This window comes from Wolffia australiana, chromosome 12 (genome assembly GCF_029677425.1).
Source record: "Wolffia australiana isolate 7733 chromosome 12, ASM2967742v1".
Lineage (NCBI taxonomy): Eukaryota > Viridiplantae > Streptophyta > Magnoliopsida > Alismatales > Araceae > Wolffia > Wolffia australiana.
Window position 1 is genome coordinate 2,692,212 of NC_135846.1, and position 15,103 is coordinate 2,707,314.

A 15,103-nucleotide genomic window follows, 5' to 3' on the forward strand; every position below is an offset into this window, starting at 1 on the left:
TCACCTTTTTGACTCTCTCTCTCTTCCTCTCTGAGACTCTCTCCCTCTTCCTCTCTGCGATCCCCCTTTTCTCTCTCTGCGACTCTCCTTTCTCTCTCTGTCTCTCCCTTTCTCTCTCTGTGACTCCCTCTCTCTTCCCCTCTGTGAGACTGACTCTATTACTCTCTCTGTCACTGTCTCTCTCCCCCTCTCTCTCTCTTTCTCTCTGTGACTCTCCCTCTCTCTCTCTCTAACTTTCCTTTTCGTCGCCCTGCCTATTTTTTAATACCCACTTGCACTTTGTAATATGTATGTCTCTCTCGAACTTAGGGGTCTCTGTGTCAGGGACTTTCTCTCTCTCTCTCTCTTTCTCTCTCTTCCTCTCTAGCTTTCCTTTTCGTCGCCCCGTATTTTAATTGAGATCCTATTTGAAAATTGAAAGTCGGGCTCTTTACCCCTCTACATGAATTTGTCATCTCTCTCTTTACCTCTCTCTAGCTTTCTTTTTCATCTCCCTGTAGCTTATCTTATCCTATCCTGAACATCGGGTTCTTCACCGTCTCTGTGTATCTCTTGCTCTACATTCGTGGGCCGTATCTCATCTCTCTCTCTAGATTTCCTTTTCGTCTTTATGTACTTAATTTGATCCTATCTCGAACGTTGGTTTCTTTGTCGGTCTTTACCATTTTCTCTCTCTATCTCTCTCTCTACATCATTACTATCTTCATCTCTATATTTCCATACCCATCTCTTGTTTCTTTCTTAATGTATCTCTCCTTTGCCTTTCCTCTTCTAGCTCTCAGTCTCTCTACCTCTTTTCTCTCTCTTCTCATCTCTCTCTCCATTAAGATCAATCTCTCTCTGTTTGCCTCTCTGCACCTCTCTCTCTACCGCTCTCTTCAGATCTGGTTCCAAACTTGCGCCTTCTCTCTCTCTCTCTCTCTACAGCCGCACCATCGCTCTCTCTCTCATGTCTTATTTTCCCTCTCTAGATTTTACTACCTTCATCTCTCTCTCCCGACTCTCTCTATCATCTCTCTCTCTCTAATTAACAGTATCGGTTGCAAACAGCTACAACTATTCTCATTCTCCATCTCGTTCTTTGAATGTCCCTTTCTATCTCTCGTGTTTTCTCTCTATGAACTTCCCCATCACATCACTTTCTAGCAGGCCCTAAGCGAGAGGAAAAATTGATATTTATACAATTCACTTAACTTAATGTACATATAATATGCAAGAATACTGCACATTTAGTATTGTTAAAAATTATATACGAAAGAATTGCAATGACTCTATACTAAGAAATGGAGAACACACAACCGATGACACGCCGCCACGTTTAAAAAATAAAATAAAATCTGGGAACACGAACTCTTGCAGTATTATATTAATGACAACGTAAAACAGGAAATACATTGATTGTCGCATGAACTCAAAACTGTTTTTTTCCCAATAAATTGTAGATGACTAAACTCGCTTGTTTTGAATAAAATAAGTGTTTTTTTTAGGCACGAGGGCACGAAAAGGGGCTTTTGTTTTATATTGAAAAATTATTTTCACGACAAAAAGGTTCAAATATAATGTACTGCCTTGTGAATGAAGGTGACGACCGGTGAGATATGTATTTGACAAGGATGATATGACAATGCTAGATAACCAAAGGATGAAATATATTAAACATCGCAATGTTGCCCATGTTTAAAAGCATTATTTTTGGAAAAAAAATCTCTATGTGTTGTCTCCTTCGATCCCTAACCACTTCATCATTATTTTAAAATTCATCCCAAACAAGTTTAAAGGGCAAAATATTAAAATCTGAACCTTCACTTGTTAGTCCAATATCTGGTCCAGGCCCATCTTAACCACAATGATAATAGTTTGTTTCCTTCTGCATATGTTATTCTTTTCCTTCACACATCCCCTCAATCTGACCTAGATATAATGCTCTAGGTCAGAAGACGGACAACAACATGAAACAGACAAGATGAGGCCAAACATCATTTCAGTCAGTCATTCGTCAAATAGTCTGCAGTTTTGTTCCATTTCTGTTCGGGGGCCGGGTGGTGGGGGAGCGCTGGGCATAAAAAGCTTAGACTAAAGCTCTGGCACCCTGCTGGACATTACAAATCTCCTTGAGTTGTAATGAACAAGAAGGATGATAATGAAGATAAGATTAGATATATATATCGAGAGAGAGAGAGAGATAAATGTGAGTGGAGACCATAATAAATTGTTGTATTCCACTAATTGAGGTACTATACATGGATTTGCATTTTAATCAATATAATGTGTTGGAATGGTCTCGCCTAGATGTGATCATAACTGTCTATATATTTCCTGCCTAATATAGAATTCTGGCCATCTATCTTTCGTCATATTTATATTTGAACCTTTATCGAGATACTATGTATGGAACTGTATTTATACTGAGATACGTTGTAAATTATAAAAGAATGTTTCATTATTTTAATCAATATAATGTGTTGGAATGGTCTCGCCTAGATGTGATCATAACTGTCTATATATTTCCTGCCTAATATAGAATTCTGGCCATCTATCTTTCGTCATATTTATATTTGAACCTTTATCGAGATACTATGTATGGAAATGTATTTATACTGAGATACATTGTAAATTATAAAAGAATGTTTCATTATTTTAATCAATATAATGTGTTGGAATGGTCTCGCCTAGATGTGATCATAACTGTCTATATATTTCCTGCCTAATATAGAATTCTGGCCATCTATCTTTCGTCATATTTATATTTGAACCTTTATCGAGATACTATGTATGGAACTGTATTTATACTGAGATACGTTGTAAATTATAAAAGAATGTTTCATTATTTTAATCAATATAATGTGTTGGAATGGTCTCGCCTAGATGTGATCATAACTGTCTATATATTTCCTGCCTAATATAGAATTCTGGCCATCTATCTTTCGTCATATTTATATTTGAACCTTTATCGAGATACTATGTATGGAAATGTATTTATACTGAGATACATTGAAGATTGTAAAATAATTTTTCATTGTTTTAATCATTAAAATGTGTCATAATGGTTTTGTCTAGATGCTTTAGTTCACTCGGTTTGAGTAGAGGTTTTGAGGACTGAGTTTACGAGCGGGTTACAAAGTCGATGAACCTTCAGACGAGTTGGATTTGATATTTTGTAGAATTTTATAAAAAAAATATTTTAAATAGTATACTTCCAGTTGCGGTCCGGTTTGAACCATGGACCTAAACCTTGTTGACGAACCGGTCCACGATCATGGTTCGGTACGGTCAAACCGGTCCTCGGTCCTAAATGTCCAACCCTAGTTACGAGTTACTTTAATTGGGCCCAAATGGGCCTTTATTAATTTGGGCCGATATTAAGTATGGGCCCATCTTATCCACAATAAAAACTATCCCAAGGATAGAAGATCGTTTTCTTGCGCCGAGCTCGATCCATGGCGGCGGCAAGGATGGCGTTGCCGGCGATTTTCGCTGGAAATTCCTCGACGAAATCGAATCCGCTCGGCATGAGTGTTCGTATCCCGAACTACAGATGTAATTCTCTATCGATCTATCCTCGGCAAATCTCGTGGCGTTCTCTCCCGTTCGAACGATTGAGGAAGAAATTCTCGGTGGAGCGGACGTGCTTGGCTGTGGAGGAATCAGTGGAGACTAGTCAATCGGATGAAGGAGAGGGGGACAAGCGGCGGAAGCTGTACGTGGCTAATTTGCCATGGAATTTCACTGCGCCAGAAATGAGGGAGCTTTTCGGGCAGTGCGGCACCGTTGCGGATGTAGAGGTAGTCTTGATTTCTGTAGAATCGATTCACTTAGGGTTTAAATTTTGTTAGATTTTCGTTGACGCGTTCGATTCATGATGATGAAAGTTCAAGTCGAAAATTTTAGGTTTGCCCATTTATCTTAGTTTGAAGAGTGAAAAATCGTCATAAATAAACACTCGCTCAATCGTCATTACTACTATTATTTTGATTACCGAAGGACATTTGATTTTTTTTTTTGTTGTTGCCCAGATTATCAAGCAGAAGGGAGGTAGAGGGAAAGGTTTTGCGTTCATCACCATGAGTACTTCGGAGGAGGCCCAGGCTCTCATCGAGAAATTTGACTCATACGTAAGCATTTTGTTTTGTGATATTCAATGAACTCTCTTCTTTCTCTATCTCTATCTCATTCAATTGATGAAATGGGTGATGTATTTGATTGTTCTTCATTTGTGTTGGTAAGTATCTCGAGGCGATTCTTCATATTCACGAGGTATTTGATGCATCATAATCGTGAACGAGCATCATAAGATCTAATTAAGGAACGCTTAATTCTTCTTTCTGAATGTGCCCTCCTTTTTGCCATTGAATGAACTAATATCGTTCTTTGTCTTGTCTTTCTTTGGTCCAAATGATAAAAGTGGGAGTTGATGTGATTCTTCTTTATTTGTGGGGAAATTCCTTTAGATAAATCTTCAGTATCCTGAAATATTTCGTTTATTTAGTTCATGAATTGACAAACTTCTCCACCGTCTTTGTCATTCATGGTTGTCGCCATCATTGTCGTATAGCCTGTGCCTTGTCACTGACTGATAGCTCTATCCTGGATCAAATCACATGTTTTTTACTAACTGTTCACGTGTTTTTAATGTACAGGAGCTGCAAGAAAGAATAATCCGGGTTGAATTCGCAAAGAGCATGAAGAAGCCGCCTCGTCCGGCTAATGCCACCGTTGAATCTCGTCACAAAATCTATGTTTCCAACCTTTCTTGGAAGGTAAGATCAAATAATCTCAAAGAGTTCTTCGCTGGAAGCTCGTCGCCCGTGTCGGCGAGGGTGGTCTTCGACACACCCACCGGGAAGGCTGCTGGGTATGGCTTTGTCGCCTTCTCTACAGAGGAGGAGATGCAGGCTGCCATATCTGCATTGGATGGAAAGGTACAAACATTTCTTTTTTAAAGCAATAAAACCTTTTTTATTTAAATATCTCAGAAGTTTTTGGCTTCCCCAGATGCTAATAAAGTTAATTTTTACCATTTTTTCTATAAATAAATAACGTGTTTTATGTTTTTGTCAAATGTCATATTTTGATTGTTTGTACTTTCTCTAAAGAGTCATTTTACGTTTGTGTCAAATCTCTGATCTCAAAAGTTTTCGCTTGCCCAGAGCTAGAAAGCTGATTTCGTTCATTTTTTTACATAGTAAAGTTGATACTTTTATATTTCTCTCCTCTATAGTCATTTAACGCTGTGTCAAAATGTCTTATCTCAAAATTTTTGGCTTCCCCCAAAGGCCAATAAGTTTTTTCTTGCAATATTTCAAAATGCTTTAAATAAATATTCTTTTAAGTGTGTCCTTTTTAAGATAATCGATATGATGATCATAGTTTTAAACATATCTTCAATGATTGAATTCTATTCAGGAGCTGATGGGGAGGCCAGTTCGTTTGAAAGTTAGCGAGAGGAAGGATAGTTGACCAGAAATTATCTTTGCCTGGGATGGTTTGTGGAATTACAGAGGAATATTGTCAAGTAATTTTTTAATGTTTAACCCTTCAATTATTTTATTGAATAATCTGAGATTTTTCATAAGATATTATATCATAAGAAAATTCCGGCCAGCCTGTCCTTGCCAGGGTAGAAGAAAATTCCATTATTGCCCTTCCCGATGGTGACTTCCGCTTAATTAAAATTGCCTGATTTTTATGGTTGATACACAGTATTGGCTGATTTTTATTTGGTTTTTTTGGGATTTGAAAGAGTAAATCATTTTCTGTCATAATCAACGGTGATTCTTGGTTGATGCACAGGAATATTGGCTAATTTTTATATATTTTTTGGGTTAAGTGGAAGTGATTGGAGACAATAAATCAAACTAAAACAAGTGATAGAAGGTCCATGGTTCACAAATTTAAAATATGAAACCAATAGAATTTTAGAGAAAATTGAGAGAAATTACTGTAGAATTCAATTTCTTATCTGGTTTTCCGCTGGAGAGAAGTACTGAGAGGATCTATTATTCAAGATTAATCGCTGATCTAATACTAATTAGCTGGTTTTCCCCTGACTGATCTAATCTACTGCAGATCTAATCTTAAAGGTGACTGATTTTACTCTAAATGAAATTACTTTAAAACAATATAATAAATGGAGCAGGGTCACGAATTTAATTCCAAAGGGTATAAAACATTAGGAAATGTGAAAAATGCAATTAAATCAAATATTTTTTAAAGCATTTGCTTTTCCGATAGTGATGTTTGGGTTGGTCAGCGATCACCATCTGGGGTCCGCGATGTGTATATTTTATATAAAATTTCTCAATTTGTTTGCAAATATCCCAGTTTGAGGGTTGAAAGCTAATTTTACAAGGACTAGGATGGTTTTGTAATTTTGGCAAACTTCTGTTTTGAATAAATGAAAAATATTAAATTAGGAGTATCTTGATTTTAAACCTGCGCACAAGAAATTTAGAATATTTATGTATTTGAAAAGGATAAATCGTTGGGAAAATCTACCGAGCAATTTGTAATTGATTTTTTCTTTTGGGTTTTTTCTTAATAACGCGCCAGCTAATAAGCCTCTCATGTGAAAAGTGGGCCCCGCTATTCCCATCGTCGACCTACCTTCCTGTTCAAAAGAGAGAGTAAAAGTAGCAGAGCTCCTTTCTCTCTCTATCTCTCTCTACTTACAGAGAGAAAGAACCAAAAAAGAAGACTCTCTATCTCTACCAAAGTACCTAAAGGAGATGGACGTAGAGATAGAGAGATAGAGATAGAGATAGAGATAGAGATAGAGATATAGATAGAAATAGAGATGGAGATAGACATAGAGATGGAGATGGAGATAGAGATGTAGATGGAGATGGAGATGGAGATGGAGATAGTGATAGAGATGGAGATGGAGATGGAGATAGAGATGGAGATGGAGATGGAGATGGAGATGGAGATAGAGATGGAGATAGAGATGGAGATAGAGATGGAGATAGAGATAGAGATAGAGATAGAGACTGCGATGGAGATAGAGATAGAGACTGAGATGGAGATGGAGATATAGGTGAAGATGGAGATGTAGACGGAGATAGAGATAGAGATAAGATGAGATGGAGATAGAGATACAGGTGAAGATGGAGATGTAGACGGAGATAGAGATAGAGATAAGATGAGATGGAGATAGAGATATAGGTGAAGATGGAGATGGGGATAGAGAAAGGGATAGAAACATAGATGGAGATAGAGATAGAGAATGATAGGGATAGAGATAGCGAGAGATACGGAGAGAGAAAGAGAGAGAGAACCTATGTGGTCTTTTTCCTTCTTTTTACCCCACCTCTCTCTCTCTCTCTCTCTATCCCTCTCTCTCTCTCTTCGTATGGAGAGAGAGAAAGAGAGAGAAAAAGAAGGCTTGTTTCCACCACTCACTATTGAGTAGTTGGAGGTTGCTACCTTAAAGAAGAAAATGGAGTGAGAGACTTAGAGTTGGAGAGAGAGAGAGTCAGGAGGGAGAAAGAGACATGTCGTATAGAGAGAGAGTTGCTGGATTGAGTGGATCTTTTCCCTCTTTATGAAGAGAGAGAGATAGGTTTTGAGTTTTTGTTTTTGGCATTCCACGTGGCAGGGGCTACCTACTCTGCCAGTAGAGAGAGAGGGAAGTCAAATTTCCAATAAATATCCCTTCCAAAATTTCAATTCATAAGTAAATTTCAAACAATATTGAATTTTTTCATAGAAAACAAAATATCCCCCTTCTCTAATATACTGGAAATTGTTAACTGAAATTAATTCTTTTATAAATTGAATAAACGAAAAAAGTAAAAATTAGACAACCCTCTTACCCCTACTACTTAAACAAAGGGCCAAATGATTTACTTCTTTTCCAAGCTCCACGAAGAATAAAAGAAAATACTCAAAACTTTCTGATTCCTTTGACAGCTCCCATTTCTTTTTAAATTAGGAACAAAACAATTCTGTCTCCCTCTCTCTCATTATCTGTCTACTCTCTCTCTCTCTCTCTCTCTCTCTCTTCTCTTTCTTCCTCTCTCTTTTCTAACTCTCTCTTTTACTCTCTATTTTCCAACTTTCTCTTTTCCTCTCTATCTTCCAACTCTTTCTCTTTTCCCCTCTATTTTCCAACTCTTTCTCTCTCTTCCTCTCCATTTTCCAACTCTCTCTCTTCTACCTTTTCTCTCTCTTCCTCTCTCTTTCTCTCTTCCTCTCTATTTACCAAATCTTTCTCTCGTCTCTCTCTTTTGCCTCTCTTTCTTTCTCTCTTTCTATTTCTCTCTCGTCCTCTCTATTTTTCCAACTCTTTCTCTCTTATCTCTCTCTCTCTCTCTATTTCTCCTTCTTCCTCTCTATTTCTCCTCTCTATTTTTTCCAACTCTTTCTCTCCTCTCTTTCTTTCTTTCTCTCTTCTATCTCTTTCTTCCTTTCTCGCTTCGCTCTTCTCTTCTCTCTCGTTCTCTCTCACACATTATCTGTCGGCTTCCTCTCTCTCTCTCTCTCTCATTCTGTCGGGTTCCCCTCCCTCTCCCTGCTTTCTCACTCATCATACATCTCTCTCCACTTTCTCTCTCTCTCGCTCATTATCTGTCGTCTTCCTTTCTCCCCCTCTCTCATCATACATCTCTCTAGCTCTAGCTCTGGCTCTATCTCTATCTCCATCTCTCTCTCTCCTGCAGGATTACCCCTCTTCCCAGAAGAGATATCTCCTCTCCCCATTTTTTTTTCTCTCTCTCTCATTATCTGTCGTCTTCCTCTCTCCCCTCTCTCATCATACATCTCTCTACCTCCATCTCTCTCTCCTGCAGGATAACCCTTCTTCCCAGAAGAGATATCTCCTCTCCCCTCTTTTTTTTTTCTCTCTCTCTCATTAACTGTCGTCTTCCTCTCTCCCCCTCTCTCATCATACATCTCTCTAGCTCTAGCAGCGTCTCCGTCGCTATCTCCATCTCTCTCTCCTGCAGTATTACCCTTCTTCTTCCCACTTTCTCTCTCTCTCTCTCTCTCTCTCTCTTTCTCTCTCTCTCTTTCTCTCTTTCTCTCATTATCTGTCGCGTTCCTCTCTCCCCATCATACATCTCTCTAACTCTAGCAGCGTCTCCATCACCATCTCCATCTCTCTTTCCTGCAGTATTACCCCTTTTCTTCCCAGAAGAGATATCTCCTCTCCCCAGTCTCTCTCTCTCTCTCTCATTATCAGTCGCGTCCCTCTCTCCCCATCATACATCTCTCTAGCTCTAGCAGCGTCTCCATCGCCATCTCCATCTCTCTCTCCTGCAGGACTACCCATCTTCTTCCCACTTTCTCTTTCTCTCTCTCTCTCATTATCTGTCGCGTCCCTCTCTCCCCATCATACTTCTCTCTAGCTCTAGCAGCGTCTCCATCGCCATCTTCATCTCTCTCTCCTGCAGGACAACCCATCTTCTTCCCACTTTCTCTCTCTCTCTCGTTCTCTCTCTCATTATCTGTCGCGTTCCTCTCTCCCCATCATACATCTCTCTAGCTCTAGCAGGGTCTCCATCGCCATCTCCATCTCTCTCTCCTGCACGACCACCCATCTCCTTCCCAGAAGAGATATCTCGTCGCAGAGAGCGCGAGATCTCCCATGGCGGGAAGCGGCGGTGGCGCCGCCACGGACGAGTGCTCGCGGGCGGTGTGCACGGTGTACTGCCCGCAATTCTGCGACATAACGGTGCTCTTTCCGCCGCCGTCGCCGCTGGGCTTGGGCGAGAGCTCCTTCTCTCTCTCTCTATCTCCTCTGCTCATCGCTCTCATCGCCATCCTCGCCGCCGCCGTCCTCCTCGCCGCGTACAACCTCGCCGCCGCCCGCCTCCGCCGCCGCCGCCGCCGCCGCCTCGCCGGCCCGGCAGTCCCCTCCTCCTCCTTCCGCCGCGACGCCGCCGCTGCCGCCGGCGGAGGCGGCCTGGACGAGTCCACTATGAGGCGGATCGCTGTCTGCAGGTACAACTCCGTCATCCGTCATCCGTCATCCCTTTCATACTTCATAATTTCACCGGCATCCGCCATACTTTCATTGTCATCCGTCATTCATCATACTTCTATCGTTCTCCGTCATCTGTCATCCTTCATTCACCATACCTTCATTGTCCTCCGCGTCATTCATCATACTTTCATTGTCACCCATCATCCGTCATCCATCATTCATCATATTTTCATTGTCACCCATCATCCGTCATCCATCATTCATCATATTTTCATTGTCACCCATCATCCGTCATCCATCATTCATCATATTTTCATTGTCACCCATCATCCGTCATCCATCATTCATCATACTTTCATTGTCACCCAGAATCCGTCATCAGTCATACTTTCATTGTCATCCATCATCCGTCATTCATCATACTTTCATTGTCATCAGTCATCCATCATCCATCATACTTTCATCGTCATCCTTCATCCTTGATCCGTCAGTCATCATACTTTCATCGCCATCTGTCATCGGTCATTCATCATACTTTCATTGTCACCCGTTATCCGTCATCCATCATTCATCATACTTCCATTGTCATCCGTCATCAGTCATACTTTCATTGTCATCCATCATCCGTCATCCTTCATCCACCATACTTTCATCGTCATCCTACCGGCATCACCGTCAACGTGATCAGTTACCCTTCATCGGCATCCTTTCATCATCGCCGCTGACGTCATCAGTTATCCTTCATCGGCATCCTTTCATCATTGCCGCCAACGTCATCTGTTATCCTTCATCGGCATCCTTTCATCATCACCGTCAACGTCATCTGTCATCCTTCATTGGCATCAGCATTGTCATCTGTCATCATCTCATCCATCATCCTCCCTCAACATCGGCATCGGCATCGGTTTCATCATCCATTATCATTTCATTGTCATCTACCATCCATCTCTGTTAATATTCCTGAACTGGTTGACAAGCACCGTCTGACACATTGAAGTCAACGGCATATCCTTCAACCATTATAGTCATCATACTCTCATCAATTACGTGATGTTGATGAATGAGGTAGTAAAAAAGGTTGACATTTTACGAGTCTACCGTGATGCAGATCACTGTCTGGAGGTAGAACTCCCCATTCGTCATCCGTCATCTGTCATCCATCATCCATGATCCGCTGTTGTTGATGTTCATGAACTGGTTGACTTCAACATGTCAAACCATCCTCTTCATCGCCATCGTCATCAGTCATCATTTCACGTGCTGTTGTTGATATTCATGAACTGGATGACAATCATGGTTTGACATATTGAATTCAACTTCATATCCTACAACCATTATAGTCATCCTCCCCTTGTCGATAGACATGGTCGCTCTGTTCTGTTCGTTTTAAACGAACAAAAAATTCGCACAAAAGAACCGCACAGGGCGTTGTTCTTTGTTATGTTTTTTTTTTTTCAAAAACGAATAAAATTCGCACATTCGCACAAAACTAGAAAAAAATTCGCACAAAGCGAACAAAAGAACCGCTCACTGGTTTGTGCGATGTTCTGTTCGAATTTGTTTTTGTTCTGTTCGGAAAACCGAACAGAACTAACAATTCGCACAAAAAGAACACAACAACAATGTCTACTTGTGGATGACTGTAATGGTTGACGTGTGAGGTTGTAAAAAAGGCTGACATTTTAGGTCTGATATGAGGCAGATCTCTGTCTGCAGGTAGAACTCCCCCATTTGTCATCCGTCATCAGTCATTGTTCATATTTTTAAACTGGTTGACGATGACGGCTTGACCTGTTGAAATCATCACTGGATATTCTTGATCAAAGGTTCTGTATCTGACTAAATGTGACCATGGTAATGAAAGAGGTCAATGTCAACAAAGTAGATGACGTTGACGTGACAGTTGACATAAGGGATGGCTGTGAACCACATTGTCATTGCCAACCATATGATGTAACGGCAGGAGGATGGATGCCTGTTGAGGGAGGGGAATGAATGGTCATTCGTTCAGTCATCCATTTAGAGGACTTATTTTCAACTGTCATTCATCTGCATTTTGTCATTGTCACCATTCTCATCATCAGTCTCGTTCACTCCTTCACTCATGGCGAAGAATGGAATGTGATGAAAGAAATAATGGAAATGACTCCCTCCCTCTCTTGTCATCCCTTTATCATTTTGTGTCATCATTCATCTGTCATCTCAGAGAGATGATTGATGACTAATGATAGAAATGACTTCATCCTCTGTCTGTCATTTTCTGTCATCATTCATCTGCTCTGACCTTGTTTGGTCCCGTCATGTCGTCAAACTCTGCTCCATTAGTCATTTTTTATCATCCCACCTTCCCATTCTATATCCTTGGACGCGAAAAGAACCTTATGAAAATACATTGTCATATTCATACTCAATGTCATCAACATGGCCAAGGTTGATGTGAGGAGAATTCTATCTGCAGGTACAAGAAGGAAGAAGGGCTGGTCATGGCAGAGGAGTGTCCAGTCTGCTTGGCCGAGTTTCGTGAGGGAGAGAGTCTTCGTCTTTTGCCAGACTGCCTACATGCCTTCCACCTTGCCTGCATAGATCCATGGCTGAAGGCCAACACCAGTTGTCCCATTTGTCGAGCCACCATAGATCTTTCCTCTCCCCCTCCTCCTCCTCCTCAGCTACCACCACGGCTTCCACTGCCGCTGGCCCCACCGACAGAGACAAAAGCTCCAGCGACTAGCGGCACCCATTCTTCCGAGGTGTGATGATTTTAGTGAAGAGATTCTGGAAACTTCATCCTCTGCATACGGCAGAGTAGTCCATGGTGTTTGATGAGGCGCCGAATTCAACTGTTGTTATGCCCTATAAATAGCCTCTGCAATCACTTCTAAGATTTACTTCTTGGAATCATAGTGAAAGGACATGTCACTGTTTCTTCCTCCCTTTTGTATCTTAATTTAGAGTTGTCTATCCTCATATCTTGCTAGGAGGATTGACCTTGAACCGGTCGGAAAGGATTTCTTAGATCTTAGATGGAAAAGTTTATGTTTTCAGATTTTGCTTGTAAAAGGACCATAAGAATGTATGATGATGGGACAAAGGTAATATGGGACATTCGATTGAATCATGGACTGCATTTAGAGTGTTCCGGAAATTTGTTACTAAATGTATCAGTTAAGGGTTTTGGAGATTAGGCAGTAATAAAATGGGGGTTCATTTGTTTGATGTCTGCATTTAGAGTGATTGTCATGAAGGGATAAACAGGGGTTTATAGAGATAATGCAGCTTTTAATGAGGATAAATTGCATGGGCGGTGGGATGAAGTATTGGGCTTGGTGATATCAAAGAATTGAAGTCTCATAAGATAACGAGTTGAACTCTAAGATTAGAGAGAGCTTTATACATTGCTATGGTGAAACAATCAACAAAGATCATGTGGGTGATATCTTGCATGATTACTTGCACATAGAAACAGATAACCCACGCATAGGGGAATTTGTGTTTTTGTAATTGATTTTATAGAATGCAGCTAATGATGAAAATTTTCACAAAAATCATGCGCATGCTTTGTATACCTCAGAATCAGGTTATAAAGATATCTTTACAGAAATATCGCACACAAACACCGAGTAATATAGGTTCATGTGACTCTTCTTTCAATGTTCCAGTTTTATCAGATACACCAAAGAGATACATAGAGAATTTCATGTTCATGTAGACGGATTTATAACATTGAAGGGTTTGAGAATGTAATGGTGCAACTTGTGACAGAAACATATGTGTGTGCATTATACATGAAAAAAAAAGTCATGGTCGCATCCAGATTGTAAGTTCTCACATTTATATATCACTGTATATCCATTGGGGTGAGATTTTCTCTAGGAGTAATACCATTCAATTTTCAGTGAGAGGGTTTATATAATGCTGTTGTGAAATTAGTAACCTCTATGCCAAATTTGTAATCTTTTTAGGGCATCATGCTAGATATACCAGTTGGACAAGGGTCAGTTTGCTACAGGCAATAAGGGAAGTTATTTTTAATCTGGCTTGTGCACTGATTGACTTTCTTTGATATGACTTTCTTCTTATTCACATTCCTCTTATTTAAGTTCTCCAATTTAATGGTATCATATCTCACATTCGATATGACTTTCTTCTTATTTAAGCTCATAGATTAACTATTTTTGTGCATGAGTCTAAGAGACATGTTCCTCGAATTATCTGTCGTCAATTCATATATTAATGTCCACAGGAATTTGACAATATTTCCCTTTATGCTAGCATACAAATATCCTCATCAAATTTTTGGCGAGTATTGATATTGAGCCGAGATATCTCTCTCAGAACTTCCTTCAAAGGAAAAAAATGTGTCAACCATACAGAGCATTGGGTAAAATATGAGTTTCTGGACTCTAAGTTTAATTCTTCATCTCCAATAATAATCTCTGGATAGAGTCATCTATTGGTGACATGCCCACTAACTTTGACCATAATCTTCTGAAATGTTTCCACAAAGGGTTGTCCATTGAATCTCTAGATTTCATTCTTTTTACCCTTTGTTCCAATTCATTTATTCATGTGCATCTGACCTATATTTCTTCAATTTTATGTGTCCATCTGCTTGTATGATACCTTATTATCATTCCTCTCATAGTGGTCTCCTTACATACTTGATTAAATATAGTTGTTTTAAAAATATTTTTGATCAAATTATGTAGACTTCCAAAATTACAACATAGTCAAATCCAGAATATAAAATATCGATATATTTGAAATATTATTCATTAATAGAATGTCAATGAATCCATTTCCATCATTATGCAGTGCATAGTAATCTAATGTAATTGAATACACAAAATTCTTCCAAGAGCTAAATCCAAAACTTATATAAAGCTTATTAAGATTGAAGCTACAAAAATTGTAGAATTCCTGCACAGGAAATGCTTATGTGGAAATCATATGTATAAAAGGTTGGGGCTTGACCAGTGGTCAAGTGTTCTTGGCCAATAAATATTATACAACAGTGCTTATAAGGCAAAGGGTCTGAATGGGTATGCGAGAAGGCCAAGGTAGCTGATGGGAGAAATCACGTGGTTGTTTTAACACAACATTTATCAGTAAGAAAATAAAATTCTGATCTCACTCAAATGTATAAAATTGAGTACGATTATGAGTATGGGTGCAATCAAAAAA

The 15,103-nt window shown here is 39.7% G+C and overlaps 2 protein-coding genes across 2 annotated transcripts; both read left to right on the forward strand.

Annotated features, from left to right (window-relative positions):
- Positions 1–3,413: 3,413 nt before the first annotated feature.
- On the forward strand, positions 3,414–5,601 carry LOC144710326 (RNA-binding (RRM/RBD/RNP motifs) family protein). Its single transcript, XM_078584062.1, has 4 exons — positions 3,414–3,782; positions 4,014–4,112; positions 4,638–4,919; positions 5,404–5,601. The coding sequence occupies exons 1-4, from the start codon at positions 3,438–3,440 to the stop codon at positions 5,455–5,457; spliced, it is 780 nt and encodes a 259-aa protein (XP_078440188.1). The 5' UTR covers positions 3,414–3,437; the 3' UTR covers positions 5,458–5,601.
- Positions 5,602–8,201: 2,600 nt separating this feature from the next.
- LOC144710351 (RING-H2 finger protein ATL51-like) lies at positions 8,202–12,963 on the forward strand. Its single transcript, XM_078584096.1, has 2 exons — positions 8,202–9,939; positions 12,381–12,963. Exons 1-2 carry the CDS (start codon positions 9,584–9,586, stop codon positions 12,673–12,675), a joined length of 651 nt encoding a protein of 216 aa, XP_078440222.1. The 5' UTR covers positions 8,202–9,583; the 3' UTR covers positions 12,676–12,963.
- Positions 12,964–15,103: the final 2,140 nt, after the last annotated feature.